This window comes from Chiloscyllium punctatum, chromosome 8 (assembly GCF_047496795.1).
Source record: "Chiloscyllium punctatum isolate Juve2018m chromosome 8, sChiPun1.3, whole genome shotgun sequence".
Taxonomy (NCBI): domain Eukaryota; kingdom Metazoa; phylum Chordata; class Chondrichthyes; order Orectolobiformes; family Hemiscylliidae; genus Chiloscyllium; species Chiloscyllium punctatum.
The window spans coordinates 27,365,646-27,381,440 of record NC_092746.1 but is presented as its reverse complement, the minus strand read 5'-3'; the positions used below and the strand labels follow the sequence as shown (position 1 = coordinate 27,381,440).

Here is a 15,795-nt window from a genome sequence, read left to right as displayed (position 1 = left end):
GGTAGTTCCCTACCTTTCAGCCAAGAGGCCCAGGTTCAAGTCCCACCTGTTTCAGGGGTGCATAACAACATCTTTGAACAGATTGATTAGAAAATAAGCTAAAATAAATTTAGAATTTCTCTGTCTGCTATGCCAGTTAATTTTCTCATTTAAAAAAAATTAAACAGGTTCATCAGACATTGCTTTCCTATCAGAAATCCCTGATGGCTATTTCTGGTCAGCTAAAAATTTACGAGGGGTTCTGTTGCTGTGTCCAGAATGCTAAATGTTCGGATAATTGGTTTATAATTCTCTAGCTTTCCTCATTTTTCGTAGCCATATTACACAATTTAAAGGATCAGTTCTCAAGATTAGAGCAGATCTGATTTTCAACTAAAATACATTAACCTTTATCAATTAGTTTAAACATTAGGTAGAAGGTATTTATCAATTGGAGACTCAATCTCTTTTTAAATACAATGCACACCGAAAGCTAAATGAACAAGTTGGCTTCACATTTCTCCAATGAATTTACAAACATAAAAGTAACTAGAATTTGCTCATTAAATTAATAAGAAAATGCATTTACTTTATTAAATCTACATTGTATATTGTGATAGTGGTTAAATTTAATTATCAAAGCTAATACAAGTTAAATTTTATTTTCCTCTGATCTTAAATGATCTACAGATGTCATGTTCATTCAGTAATGTCAGCTGTTCTGATTTGTAATTTTTTTTGAGTAAAAGAATAATAATAAGTTACTGACAAATGCATTACTGCAAGACATCCAATGGTACAATGAACTTGACAAAAATATTTTGCTAAAGCAAGTTGTCGTGAGAGCTAGCTGAATATTTGTGTACACTATCTTAGAAAAATTATAACATAAATCTGATGAAATATCTGCATGAAGTATCACAAATATAGTGTAGGTTGCCAAGTGTCCGGTCATATCCAGAGGAGAAGCCTACAAAACATAGACACACCTGATTGAATGCTTCTAAGATCACAGAAATGGTTTTTGCTCAATTATGAAGAGTTACCAATTTTTCTCTCATAGCATTATTTTGTATACAATCTCTTCACAAAACAGTGCCTCTTCATGCCTACTTTATATCTCTAACACTCTTTCTCGATGCTTATTTCCACTCTTCATGTCTTCAAGTTTTTCTTTTGGCTCTCAAAGCATGTTTCTTTTCTTTACAACTCTTTAAGCACTCCATTTATCTTTAAAATACCCTGTGGGCTTTTTTCATTCATTTTCTATCTCTCACTAACTTTGCATGCCTCATTTTCTTGCTCTATTGCATTTACACAAGTCTTAACATTCCATATCTGACAGACTCTTAATGCTGTAACTTCAACCTGAATGGTTAAAAAATATAAAGAGCATTCAGGGCTGCTGATTTTAGCCCTGGTGAACTTGCTTGTCCTTTCCCAATATTTGCACCTCTCTCCCACTTGCCTCCTATTTGCTCAGGCCAAATACAGATCAACATTCCATGTAATTTAACCAAATAGAATAAACAACAGTCTAAAGTGAACTCCTCCTACACGATGTAGTATAATTTTATCTTCCTATTCATTTTTATTTGTAAACCAGTAAGATTGTTTGGGTGGGATGCTCTTCAGAGGATTGGTGTGGACTCGATAGGCTGAATGGCCTGTTTCCACAACGTGGGAATTCTATGATTCAATATAACCACAAATCCAATTACCTCCAGAACTGAATTCTGAAATTACTTGGGAGCTCTGAGATCAAGGGGGAAGTCAACCCAGATCCAAAAAATGTGTCAGCCATGGTTCAGTTGGTAGCATATCCCCTGTTGACTCAGAAGGTTGGAGTGTCGATTACATCAACTGGATTACAACTGAGCACTATAAGAGTCTTGCACCCGCGGAAGATGAAGCATTACATCAATGTCCCATCTTTGTTCAGTTGGACATAAAATCCTACCACACTTGAAAAATAGCAGGAGACATGACCCCATTGTTCAATGTTTATTCTTCAACCAACATCACTAAACCAGATTATTTGATCATTACCTTATGGCTGTTTTTCGACCCATGCAACAAATTATTGCCCTGTTTCCTATATTACATTAGTGCCTACATTTTATGTTTAAGTAGTTGTAGATCCAAATATCATGAAAGTTGCAACGTAAGTGTGCATTCTTCTTTCTTTTAGAATGAAAACTAAGCATGCTATTTCCTCAAAACTGCTGGAAATACAATATGATTTCCTATATTCACTATTAATACAGAGATAAAATAAATTAGGTGTACATTTTTGCTCCAAGCAAGCAGAATACTTGTGCATAATTCCACATGTATACTGTATATTGAAATCAATTTTGCACCTAAAGAATTCCGTACGTTTCAAAAGACTTCTTTCCCTTCGACTGGGCTCTTCCCTTTCATTTTGAAAGAGTAACTATTTTGCCAGGAAAATATATCAACTCCTATTATAATAAGATGAAGGAGAAGACTGAATGAGACCCATTTACTATGGCTTAATGTTTAAGTGACGACTGTCCTCAATATGATTTGCATCAAATCCCATATTTCCAGACAAATTAAAATTGGTTCATCGTGCACTTAACAAAAATTTTGTCTCTTTAAATATTTGCAGAAAATAACTTCTGCTTAGATTATATAAAAGACAAAAGTGAAAATTTAAGAATTAACACCTTTTTTCAACAAATAAAAATTAATGGTGAAAGGAAGTGAAGTACATTTTTCAACTTAGAATAGATGATGAGTCAATAGAAGGTTATGTCATTTGCAATGAAATGAGCCATTACAAAATAAGCATTTCACAAGGAGAGCCAAAAACTGTTTTATGCACTCTCCACCCCCCAAAAAAATCTCTTGGCAGTAGGAGTTTCCAACTTCTGGCTGCAAGTGAAAATGAAAACGTCTATTCTAGAAGTGACTTAAGGTGGTTTCTATAATCAAATTAAAATCCAAATGTGCATTCAAAAGGTAACAACTACTCTGCAGCTGAATGCAAATGACATGAAATGAGGAAAACCGCCAACAAAAGAAGCTTTGGTGCTTCTGCCTTACAGTAAGAATTGAAGGGAGACTGAAACAAAGAAATGTTAACAATCATCCCATACGTACTCAAAACGTTTCCAAAAAAAGGCCTTTCTAAACTAAAATACTCAGTACGAGTCCCTAAAATTAGGACTTTTGGGGAAATTCCCTAAATAGCTATGTCAGCTAAAATTAATCTTATCTTTGGCAATTACTCATTGACGTATTTTTTTTGTGCATGCCGCGTTACAGGACGATAAAAGGTGGCACTTTGTCCAGTGGAAATTCTTGTGAATAGGAGGCCAGATTGACAGTAAGGCTAGGTATGAAAGTAGACGGGATGGAAGCAGCCCTCCCCAAAGCGGACGGGAAAGGGAGAAGCGGCGCCTTCCCGCTCACTTCTCGCGCTTAATTACGCGAGACCTTCAGCAGCCCCCGGTTTCCGAATGCCCTTTAAATTAGCACCACGCGTCCATCTCTCCTGCAATTATTAATCCGGAGTTCTGAAATAAAGTAAACTTCGGAAAAAGACCGCCGACACCCCGGGAGTCACCAAGAGTTCTTGTGTGACGGAGAATCAGAAACTTGTTGCATTTTCACCTAATTTGCACAAAACGTTCTCCATGTCACAGCATTAACTTTGTGTTTTCTGGACTCGTGCACTGCCTGAAATGATGCGGGCAGGCACTTTTAAAATGTTGGCCTTTAAGTATTTTGAATGGTGGGGGGGTTGCAATAAACGTACTTTGTAAAAAAAAGTATAGAAATTACACCCAAGTACTTATACCCCGAATATCAAATAGCGCGCGTGCAAATGATCTGAATTAGTGAAGCATGAAATTTAAATTATGACACATTTTAAATTAGAACTCGAATGGGCAAATCATCCCAAGATATTTCTAAAATGTTTAAAGCAGTGCATATTACAGAGCAGGTTGGAATAACTCTTCCGTACTTGACCGGGATGCTTGTTTTACTGGTGCTTTTTCAATAAATGCCTGCTAGAGGAAGCGCAGTGTTTCTGTGGGTGGGACTGATTAACATTTTTGATGCTTTCGCACCTGACTGACCACACGACACGGTTTGACTTTTCCACCAGTGAATGCATATGTGAGTGTGTGTGTGTGTGCATTCAAATACAAATCTCACACAACTCGGGGTCCTTTCACAAAAAAAAATCCCAGGTTTGCTCCAGGCTGGGAAGTGATACATGTCGAAGGTGTGACTTTAAGCTCTATTTCCACCCCTCCAACCTTACGGGTTGTGGAGATTGAGTTTCCCCAGTACCATTAGGGGTGGTGGGCGAGGGGAGGGTGCAGCATTATAGAAGGTGGTGAGGTTACCCCCCCTCCCCCAGTTCAGTTGTCAGTGTCTCCCTCTCGTCCTCACCTGACCACGTTGGGATGCTCGAAGGACTCGAGTTGCCTCAGTACAGCCACCTCCCGGATGGTGGAGAGAGGCATCCCTTCCTCGCCGGTCTGAACTCGCACTTTCTTCAGAGCCACGAAGCGACCTTCGTTGTTCCTGTCTCTGGCCTTGTAGACCTTGCCGTACGCCCCCTCCCCGATCTCGGCCACCGGCTCGTAGCGGTCGGAGAAACTCGCCTCTTTCCCCTCCATGGCGCCGGCTCCGGCTCCGGATCCCCGCGCTGCCCCTTCACACATCAGACGGAAACAAGTTTGGGGACAGGAGAGTCGGGCCAATCACATCTGGAAAGCGAAGAGAATGAGCGGCTGATGGATGATTGTTTTCTACTCACCTCCCCCCCCCCCCCCCAAACAAAAACACAAAACGATTAAAGAAAAACAAACAAATGCGGGGAGTTGAGATGAAAATGCATGGTCAGCTAGTTGGGTTTTTTTAATTTAAAAAAAATCTCTTCCACCATCCCCCCCTCCCTCCTTCCTTTTTGGTTTTAAGCAACACTTGAGTTAGTCGAGTTGACAGAAAGTTAATGGGTCCAGTCATGAGGGCGACGCTCTACCATTGAGAGTTTCGCAGCGATGCCTCGAAAGCTCGGTTCCCAGCGAGGCGACATGGGTTAATGGGGCGAGCAGCTGCAGCCCTCCCCCGGGTATGCACAGAGAGAGAGACACACACACACACTCTGTCTCCCGCTCACTGCAGCCGCCGACCGGGATCCCAACTTTCCAAAGCATGCGCACAGCGACCACCTTCAACACGTGCTGCTGGCTAAAGATTGTGTACAAAACAAATATTGCAGTTCAAACTTTCATCCCCAGCCAGACAGCCGCCAGCTTAAACAAACCAGCTCCCCGGTGCAGCTTTGATCACCTCAACTCCCACCCTTTACTTCTCCCCGTACTGGAGTTTATTTTCAGTCAATCACTCTGCCTTTAGTTTTAATCGTCCGGGGGTATGGGGGGTGGACTTAGTGTCTGAATTCCTCCTACCCCAACACAATGAAAAATTCCTGTAGGATTTTATCCGCTACGGGATTGGGGAAACGGACAGCCTTTCCGCTGCCCCTCTATAAATAAAAACAGGTACAAAGAAAGAAAGGCTATCGTTTCCCGCCCCCCTACCTCAAATCTCGATCTGTCACCGAGACTTGACAGCCGGCTCTCCAGAGCCGACGGTTCCTGGGATTTTTGGCAGTGTTGTGTGTGGGGTGTGTGTGGGGGGCGGGGGGAACTGTGTGGCACAGGACAAACGCTGAAATCAGGGGAACAATACATTTATCAGCAATCATGTGCTGTCTCCCCCATTGCATTTGTCACCCAGAATATTTATATCTGAGTCACGATCCCACGTTGAAAACACCACGCAGCTTTAAATATATTTTACACTACATATGTATATTTAATACGCTGTCGAAAATCCAAGAGTTATTGAATTAAAACAATATACCTGATACTGAGCATGCATTGAGATCACCCACTGGGACGCAGCTTCGGTTATTACAGCTATGGCCAAACTCAAGCCCTGCCCTTTTACATAAAAATAGTTTTTAAAAAAAACCCCACAGTCGAGTGTACAATGTGACAGACAGCCCTGATCCCAACAGACTGGGCCACACAGGTAGATGCTGCACACTTTATAGCGTGTGAACGGGGAAATCCATGGTGGGGGGGGGGCGGTTGGTGTGGAGGAGAGATTGCAATTCGCGCAAAAGTTTTTAAAAATCGGCGCAGATCATGCAATCTGCAGAACTTGTCGAGTAAATATACCTTTCTTTGCCGAACAGAACAGTATATATACATGTGTGTGTAGAAATCCTGAAAGGAAAGTGTCTGTCTCCACCACCCCCCGCCTCTTTCTCTCTTTTTTTATCCCGAGGATTTCGTTCCCCTCTCGCCCTTGTCAGAGAAAGAGAGAGCAGCGGTGCTGCTTTTTCTTTCCCATGACGCCTGAATGTGACCCCCCTTCAGCAGTTGACACAGAGCATCAACATTTCCGCATTCCTCAAACAACAAAGGCGAAACGCCGCCTGGCCTTTTTCTCTTCCCAACTCACTCATTCACTTTCTCTCTCTCTCTCTCTCTTTCTCTTGCACTCTCCGCTCAATGAACCTTTCGTTTCTCACTGTCAAGTTCCAACAGCCTCGAAAGGAAAAGAAACTCATAAGGTCTACACAACGCAACACAAACTTCCTCTCCCCTCCCACCCCCTCGCCTCTCCTCGCCACCAACCACCAACACACTTTCTCCTTATTAAAAAAAGAAAAAAAAACTCCAATCCTGTTTCCTGGATCACAACATGCTAACGGTTCAGCTCAGTTAACTTTTGGAAAACTTAAGCCAGTTAAATCCTTGGCTAATGTCCCGCTGGATTCCGACCCTTTTGTTCCATTCGCTAACAAAAAGTATTGGAATCGAACGGTATATTAGCAGTCATGATCGTGAACTTGCAAAGTTCAGAATAATGCCAACAACAATCAAAAGTGATATAAAGTTCACGATGTATACGTACCGCATATCCTGTTACTTCCAATTCATTTGCCCTTGTCAACGTTGCCAGCTGCGAACCTGAAAAGTGTAGGATTTTTTTCCCTTGCCCCCGAAAGTGATGTGAAAGTAACCAGTTTTAACGCTACGCGGATAATCAGTAAACAGGGGCAGAACTAAACCTACAACACAACGTTTACTTTCTTCAAACCACACGTCCAAAGGGTCTGTCATAAAGCAACTCTTTTACCCACAATACTTAAAGGGCAATAGATTATGTTTCAGAACATCAGCGGTAAACTACACACATATAATGTAAATTTAGCTTACTCTGGAAGAAAGATTGAGCATTTTTCTAAGTTCAAACACTGCAGTTCATTACTTAATTTACATGAACACTCAAATCTTTAAGGTTATTGAGGCCAAACTGCACTAATCAAGTGGGGCCACCGCGGGGTAAAACATCAATACCTGCATTGAAAATCTTGAACTTGTTTAAAAGTTGCTCCATTCCAGGAAATGTGAATCGCTTTATTTCTCCTAAAAAAAACCCTTTGAAGATTGCTCATTTGTGTGTCATGATGATTTATATGTGTATATAGTCAGAAACAAGATTCCAGCCTGACCCTACTGTTGCAATTATTCAAAATAATCAACAGTTTAGAGATCAGCTGAATCTACGCCTTTTTGAAAGATGCGTTGTAACTGGCACGATGCAACAGTCCTGTGGCAAAAGGTTTTTTGTTTTGGTAAGTCTTTCTCTAGATTTCTCTTTTACAGTTTACAACAATGTTAAAATGAAAAGTGAGAGGAGGAAAATGAATTGTCTAAGACTGTAGCAATGTGCAGAAAAAAAACCTAATTTGTAAAACACAAAAGAAAAGTTAGTAATGATTTTAAATTCCTGAAATCGTAGCAAACAGTTATGGTATGTTATTTTAGCAATTTGTAAGTAACTGTGAAAAATTAGTCAATTTAAAATCCAAGGCATGTATCCAATGGTTGAATTATTGACATTAGTTGAAACTAGTAGATATACAAAAACAATGTACTGTTTTTCAAAACAACCTTTAGAGGCATAATTATTTCCTTAGAATGTAGCTTTCTCTTCCATTGATTTAGAAAATGTTTATGAGTTGAAGATTTACTAAATAAGATTTAATCTGATACAAATACAACATTAATATGTATTACAAACTAACACGTTTCTGTTCATGTTTATATTAACATAATTATTGCATTCAAACATTAAGTATGACTGATCTTCTCATTATTAGGTTAGTTATACCTGCTGATTTATATTTCATTAAATATTTGATGGCTAGAACTAAAAATTATAAAGATGGATAAAACTGAAAGTGTTATTTTCTTTAAGGTCTTAAACTTTTGATATTTCTGAAAGGAATTGTGGTGTTTGGGGTTTGCAATTTTTAAACAGTCATAATTTTCAAACATCATGATATACTGCTTATTGCAATGGAATCACAGTTAATTACAATGATTTTAACGTATATTTACGATATGATCTAAAGATACTGTGAAAAGTACATTTACAAGTTTTATTCATCTAAAACTATACTGACAAAGTTATGTTTCAGTATAGTTCCTGCTTATTCCCCCACACCTCCTTTTACCCCACAAAGATCCTGGCAGATTCCCAAAGGCAAAGAGCAGAGTCAAAGACATTTGTACACAAATTTCATATAATTGATATTAATACATAGAGCAAATATATTTTAAAACTGATCCAACTTGGAAAGCAATTTTTCATCAGTAGAGATGATAATCTTTACATAATGTTGCAGCACTAAAATTTATGTAATGTTTCATCCTTTTTGTAAAATAGAATAACAAATAGTTATTAACTTGCTTTAATAACTGATTATTGTTGGAAGTTGTTAATATCATTTGGTTTTGAAAAGTTTCGAAAAACAATGTCACTTCTTTTCAATTAGAAGACTTTCTAATGAGCAAGTAGCTAATTAACTAATCAAATTTGAAAATAAGAAAAGCTCAGAAAATAACCTGAAAAATTATGCTTGAAAGCGCATAATAAGAAATATAATACTTAACTGTTCATAAAATAAGTATATCTGTTCAATAAAATCTGTACATATTCAACATGTAATAAAATTATGAAGCTATATTCCATCATAGACTTTATTGTGTCATGTATATTCCAAATATTTTATTTGTCTGGCATTTCAAAACATAGCCTCCAGTTTATCCACATTATTGAACATTTAATTGACCTTTCATTTGAAAACCAACAACAAGGCAGTTGATTTTTGAGCAAGGTCAATACTGTTCTTAAATTCAGGGCAAGAGATGTCATACATCTCATATACAAGAGGAATAGTTCTGAAATTAATGAAACATGAAAAAGGAATGCTACCTTCATGCACGTTACATTAAAAATGTGATTTGTGTACTATTTATGACTAAGTATGAAAGAAAGCATTGACGTGTATACTTATTACAGAATTGAATTAACTAGAGGCTTAATCTCGTTTAGAGTAATTACAGAAACATTTTCAGAATTGTTTAGAATAGAAAATAGCAAACATGGAAAGTGACAGTGACATTGCAACTGAACACTCTTATAGGATTAATGACTCTTTGTAGTCTGAAATATGCTGATAACATTGTTTGATCTATTGATTTGGAACTTTCAAAATGCTGTAATTATTTGTTGCTATTAGAATGCTTTACAATTTTCAAAGAAAGCAGAATGTTCACTCTTATACCATTTGAAATCAAAATCTATGCATTTAAAAGTAAAAATTTAGTTGTCGGCTGAAATTAAACAACAAATAGTGTTCAATATGCTTTCTAACATTAAACCTTAGTGATGTGCTTTCTACCTTCTATATGTTGAAAGTTGCAGCTACATAGCATGATTAACATAGAAAGCCAAGGTGCCAAAACTGCATAAGTATTATTTATAAATCTTTCTTAAAATATCTTCACAGCATACATTGTGGATGTAAACTTACTATTGCTTTTCACTGTGTTAAAAAAGACATTTACAATATCTACTTTGTTTTAACATTCTTATGGAATGATCAGATTGAAATTAATTCCATTAGAATTGCTATTAAGAGTTTATAATATTTCTAACCATGGCTGTAAATGTTTTAGATGATGTTGTTACTTTATTGCAGAGACCAAAGATCCAGGATGTAAATAAGTGCTTATTTTAAAAAATAGAGAATTTTAATCCATTGTGCAGTGAGGATAAACAATTTAATAGTGAAACAAACCTTGAATGCACTTAGCAATTTGAATTGTTTTATTTATATTCTTAACAATTAGGTAAAGAAAATCAAATTTAAAAAAATGCTAGATCCAATAGGATGGCGAAATTGCTATAATGATGTGTTTGGTTTTCAACTTCATTGTTAAGGAGTTTGAGTACAAATCATTTGCTTCCCTGTTAATTCTTCACTCAGCAGATTTCACTGCTGACTGTACTCAGCAGATTTCATTTGATGACTGTACTCAACAGATTTCGTTGCTGATTGTACTCAACAGATTTCACTGCTGACTGTACTCAGCAGATTTCACTGCTGATTGTTCTCTCAGCAGATACAGAAAACTCTTTCTCCTTAAAGTTTTAAATCAGATTTCTATAATTAATATTTTGTTATGTCATAATTATGATTACAAATGGAAATATTATGTCATGAAAGATGCCTTTTGTGTAACTAATTTATGAAAACCTATTATTTCTTTATTAAAGAATTGTAGTATGTGTATATTTGAGTATACTTGAGATGTATAACACTATCCATGATTTTGGCATTACAGCCATGTTAAATAGCGAAGGGGTCCTATAATTCCATTCTGTACAGTATTTCCTATAATATACCTATAAAATATAAACATACATTAATGTCGCGATATAAAAGTAATCCATAGCACAAAGAATAATGAAATAAGCCATTAATATTTTATTAACATTTTAAAATACATAATGTAGAATATATAATTTAAATTTACAATTTTGGTATTGAAAGCACCAAATAAAGTTTCTAATAATGAATAATGATATTAGTCAATTAAACTTACATAAATTCATCAGTATAAAGACACATTTTAATGCATAGTATTATCTGTGCTTTGGCACTTATGATCCCTATATAATCTAATAGAGACAATTTACTTTAATCCTGTTCATTTTTTCTATGCTTAGTAAGTTTTCAAAACTATTTGGATGTATAGTGAAAAACATATATGTTACAGATCAATATTACAGGTTTTCGTTTAAGATCATGTTTTTGTACCTGCCCCGCCTCTGATCTCCCCCCCCCCACCAACCCCACCCCAACCCCAGTCCACCTTGACAAACTCATTCAAAATAATTAGTAACTCAGTTTATTTATTGACAAAGAAAGTGTTTTGTAAATGCAGGCTAAAGAGTCAAAGATGCCATGTCCAATCCTTTATTCTTGCAAAATCCTTTGATCTTGAAATATTTCCTGTTGAAAAAATATTTGGCCTGAATCAGATTCTATCTGTAAATGGATGGAAGGCAATTAGTGTTTTAAACATCCTTAATCATAGACAGCATTTTAGAGAACTTACTATACACCATGAATTGTGTAGGAGAATTTTCTTCTCTAAGTTTGCCGTAGTGTCAATAAGTAGTGTTTGTATAGTATGTAATTAAATAAGGAATTTTCAAATACGGAGACATATAGAATGAATCATAGAATCATAGTATCCCTACAGTGTGGAACAGGCCATTAATATCTTTCACTATTTATGACATTAGTTTCTTCATGTATGTTTGTAATCCCAGAATAAAATCTATTAAATTATACAGTAATTAGTTATTTAATAACTGAATAATGTTTAGTATTATGTTTTCTGCTCAACATTTTCTCAAAACTCTGTTCTTATCAACTTGGGAACAAACTAGCCAGTACAATTTAGTTTCTTATTGGTGTGTGTATAATTTTAAAAACCTTTGTAATATTATATATCTAAGGCTCTTCAATACTAATAATTTTAACATTGAAAATGTATCTAATATTTTAAATCTCTAATATACCATATCACTTAAACCTAAAGAAATGGTACAATGAAATCTCACTGTCAAGTAACTTTCTTGAACAGATAACATTTTGTTTGAAATTATTTGAAAGCATTAACATGTATTAGTAAGAGTCAACTTATTGTTTAATGAAATTAAGGCTGAAATGTTTGGTGAGGGATAGACAAGCTTGATTAATTTGGACAAACTGAAAAGTATTTCCTTTTTATTGTTTTGTATAGTACACTCTTTGTTTTATACCTTGTCATTTCTTTTGTCATTTTATTTTGGCTGAATCCAGCTAAAGTGGCTAATAGCATTTGTATCACTATCTATTCTACCATCTTTTGAATTTAATTTTTAATTTGTATCTTATTTCTTAATCTCTCTGCACATAAATGTCTGTAAAACTTGACCTTCACATGGGATATGGAAAGAAGCTCTGGGATTTACATAATCAAAGAACAGAAACCAGAATATCCCATTATAAAAGATGAAAGTTTTAACCTAAGATTGTTTACTATATCACATCTCCATGACACTGGACTCCTGTGGTTATAAATTCCGTGAGCATGATCTTATTCTCCACAACCACCTAATGAAGGAGTGGTGCTATGAAAGCTAGTGCTTCCAAATAAACCTGGTGTTGTGTGATTTTTAACTTCACATGGGATGGTTAACTAAATTATTTAAATTCTTATGTTTGCCAAAATCTTATTTATTGGAATCTAATACTTCCTTAGTTAAATCACTTTAATTGTTCAAACTGCTTAACACTTAGTAGACGAGACTAAGAAGAGCAATATTTTGGATGTGGATCGTTTGTCAAAACTGGTTAGCTGAAAGGTAAACTCACGACAGTATAAGTTCATTGTTCTCTCCATTGATGTAGACTGACTAGCTGAACAGTTTAAGAATGTCTTCCTCCTCCGTTGATATCTCCAATTGTTTACTTCTTGTTGTGATTGTTATTTTTCTTCTTTTTAAGAAGTATTGAGTTTCAAACCTAAGAATATCATGAATAAATACTGTTTATTTACAATCAGTGATCTTGCTGCTTTACTTACAATTGCACAGCTTCCGAAATTGTTTAAAATTTTGCCTTTCAGCAAGTATTTTTAAAATAATTAAAAATTTTATCTGGAAAATATTGACAATGATTGTGAGAAAAATGAAATATAATTTGGAGAAAAATGTTGAAAAATAAATTATCCTTGAATTAATGCGATAAATGGTATGCATATCCTTTTAACCTGTTGATCTTAAATCAGATCTGTCTATATGAAGATGTTAATTGGTGAATATGGATTTGCAGCAAAACAAATAAAATGTTAATTTACTTCAGTAAACTCAATATTAAACTGAGATTCCTGTAACTTGAGAGAAACAACTACTTCATTATGATATCACAGACACCACATTATTTACAAACAAAAATGGAAATTACTGGAAAAACCCAGAAGTTCTGGCATCAACTGTGGAGAGAAAGCACTGGATCTGAAATGCTAAGTCTGCATTCTCTCCACGGATGCTACTAGAACTGTTGATTGTTTCCAGTGATTTCTGTTTTTAATTGTAATTTCCAGCATCTGCAATTCTTGGATTTTCCATGTTAATTACAATATTTATTAAATGCAGTTATTTTCATTAGATAACTTTAAACATTAAATCACAATATTACCATTTAAGTGGAGAGAAGCCTAGAATGCTTTGGTACAGTTGGATCTAAGTGTCCTTGTACATTAATCATAATAAGTCAAGATGCAGGTACAGTGAATAATTAGGAAGGCAAATGGGATGATGGTATTTAGTGCAAGGTGTAGAATGCAAATATAGGAAATTCTTCCTATAAGTTTGTGGAGTATTGGAGAGAACAGACTTATGATACTGCATCCAGTTTTGGTCAACTTACTTAACGTGGGATACATGCATAGGAAACAGTTCAGGGAAGGCTCACTAGCCTGATTGCTGAGATGAAGTAATTGGCTTATGAGGAAATTAGACCTATAGCCATTGGAATTTAGAAAGGTGAGAGGTAGAACACACAAGGTTCTGAAAGATTTGACAACATAGGAGGATATTTTTGTTCCTGATGGAATCTAGAACTGAGGGCACAGTAAACATAGGGTCAAAATAAAGGGTCTCCTGTTTAATACGGAAATAAGAAATTTCTTCTCTCACTGGATTATTAGTCGTTGTAATTCACTTCTCCAGTGAACAATCAAGGTTGAGTTTTTTTCTACAAGGGAGTAAAGGTTTATGTGGGTAATGCAAGAAAGGGGAGTTAAGATCACAACTGCATCAACTATGGTTTTATTGAATGGCAGAGCAAGTCTGAGAAGTTGAATAACATATTCCTGGTTCTATTTCATCCATCCTTTAGTGAAGAAGATAGCAGCTATAATTATGATGTATGAATTCCAGTGTTAAATGTTAAATATATTATTCTTCTCTCCATGAAGGTAATTTTTAAAAACACTTTCTAGCAGCAAAATATCTCATTGGTCAATCGATATAAATTCATCTCAAAATGTTTGGTGAGCTTCATGAGGTATGAAGTAGGCAATCATGAAGTATTACAATCAACTACCAATTGTTGAAATATGTTTTAGTTAAAAGTTGTAAGATTATTTTATTATACTCTTGAGGGTAATACGATTACTTTAATAGTTAATTTATTTGTCACTGAAAAACGACTAAAATCATTTCTTTAAACATTTGAAAACATTTTCTTCCCTTACAATTATTTGACATTTTGAAGATTTAAAGCTGCATACCAAATAAATCCTGTGCCTAATCATCAGTTATGAACAAAATAATGCTGAAATAATTGTAAACCTCAATGTCTACACAAAACTTAGCGAGTCCATGAAAATTCAGAGTATGTGATGAGAAAAAGTAACTGATGTAGTTAAATTAGGACAATTGGGGAAAGAAATAGCAGAAGGTTAATTAATTTTTTGTTGTGCATTTAACTAAAATGATATTTAGATTTTAAAAATTGAAATTTTGGATGGCTGTATCAGTGAATTTCCATAATGTTTCTACTGCTTATCCATGATAATTTTGGCAAAAGAGGCACAGAAGCCCGAGAAAGATAACATACGAACATGCTCAATTTTTCCAGATTTCCACATTCTTTTGTAAAGTTTATAGCTGCCAACTGAAAGAACCTTCATAAAGTCTATTCCCAAAAGTATTTAGTTAAGTGAGGGTATGATGTCCACAGATTTACTTTGGTTCTTATTTGTTTTAAGTGCATTATTGACAGGTTAAGATTTCTGTTTTGTATGGTGCTGTAGAGATTTGTAAAATTAAAGCAAGTACTGTGAAACTTGAAAGGGTTCAGAAAAGATTTACAAGGATGTTGCCAGGGTTGGAGGATTTGAGGTATAGGGAGAGACTGAACAGGCTGGGGCTGTTTTCCCTGGAGCATCGGAGGCTAAGGGGTGACCTTACGGAGGTTTACAAAATCATGAGGGACATGGATAGGATAAATAGACAAAGTCTTTTCCTTGGGATCAGGGAGTCCAGAACTTGAGGGCATAGGTTTAGGGTAAGAGGGGAAAGATATATAAGAGACCGAGGGGGCAACTTTTTCACACAGAGGGTGGTACGTGCATGGAATGAGCTACCAGAGGAAGTGGTGGAGGCTGGTACAATTGCAACATTTAAAAGGCATTTGGATGGGTATATGACTAGGAAGAGTTTGGAGGGAATACGGGCTGGGTGCTGGAAAGTGGGACTAGATTGGGTTGGGATATCTGGTCGGCATGAACGAGTTGGAGCTAAGAGTCTGTTTCCATGCTGTACATCTCTATGACTCTA

At 35.9% G+C, this 15,795-nt stretch overlaps 1 protein-coding gene across 6 annotated transcripts in view; it reads right to left on the bottom strand.

Annotated features, from left to right (window-relative positions):
• Positions 1 to 7,123, bottom strand: part of cdk6 (cyclin dependent kinase 6) — a 251,069-nt gene extending 243,946 nt beyond the window's left edge. The window contains exons 1-2 of one of the 6 annotated variants that reach the window (XM_072575262.1): positions 6,955 to 7,123; positions 4,411 to 4,730 (exon numbers count right to left, since the gene is read on the bottom strand). In XM_072575262.1, the coding sequence (XP_072431363.1) occupies positions 4,411 to 4,685 (275 nt within the window). In that variant the 5' untranslated portion in view covers positions 4,686 to 4,730; positions 6,955 to 7,123. Of the gene's footprint in view, positions 1 to 4,410; positions 4,731 to 5,005; positions 5,278 to 5,567; positions 5,610 to 5,892; positions 6,011 to 6,212; positions 6,230 to 6,954 lie in introns of those variants that run through there. The other 5 variants (XM_072575265.1, XM_072575263.1, XM_072575264.1 and 2 more) reach the window with 5 other exon arrangements.
• Positions 7,124 to 15,795: the final 8,672 nt, after the last annotated feature.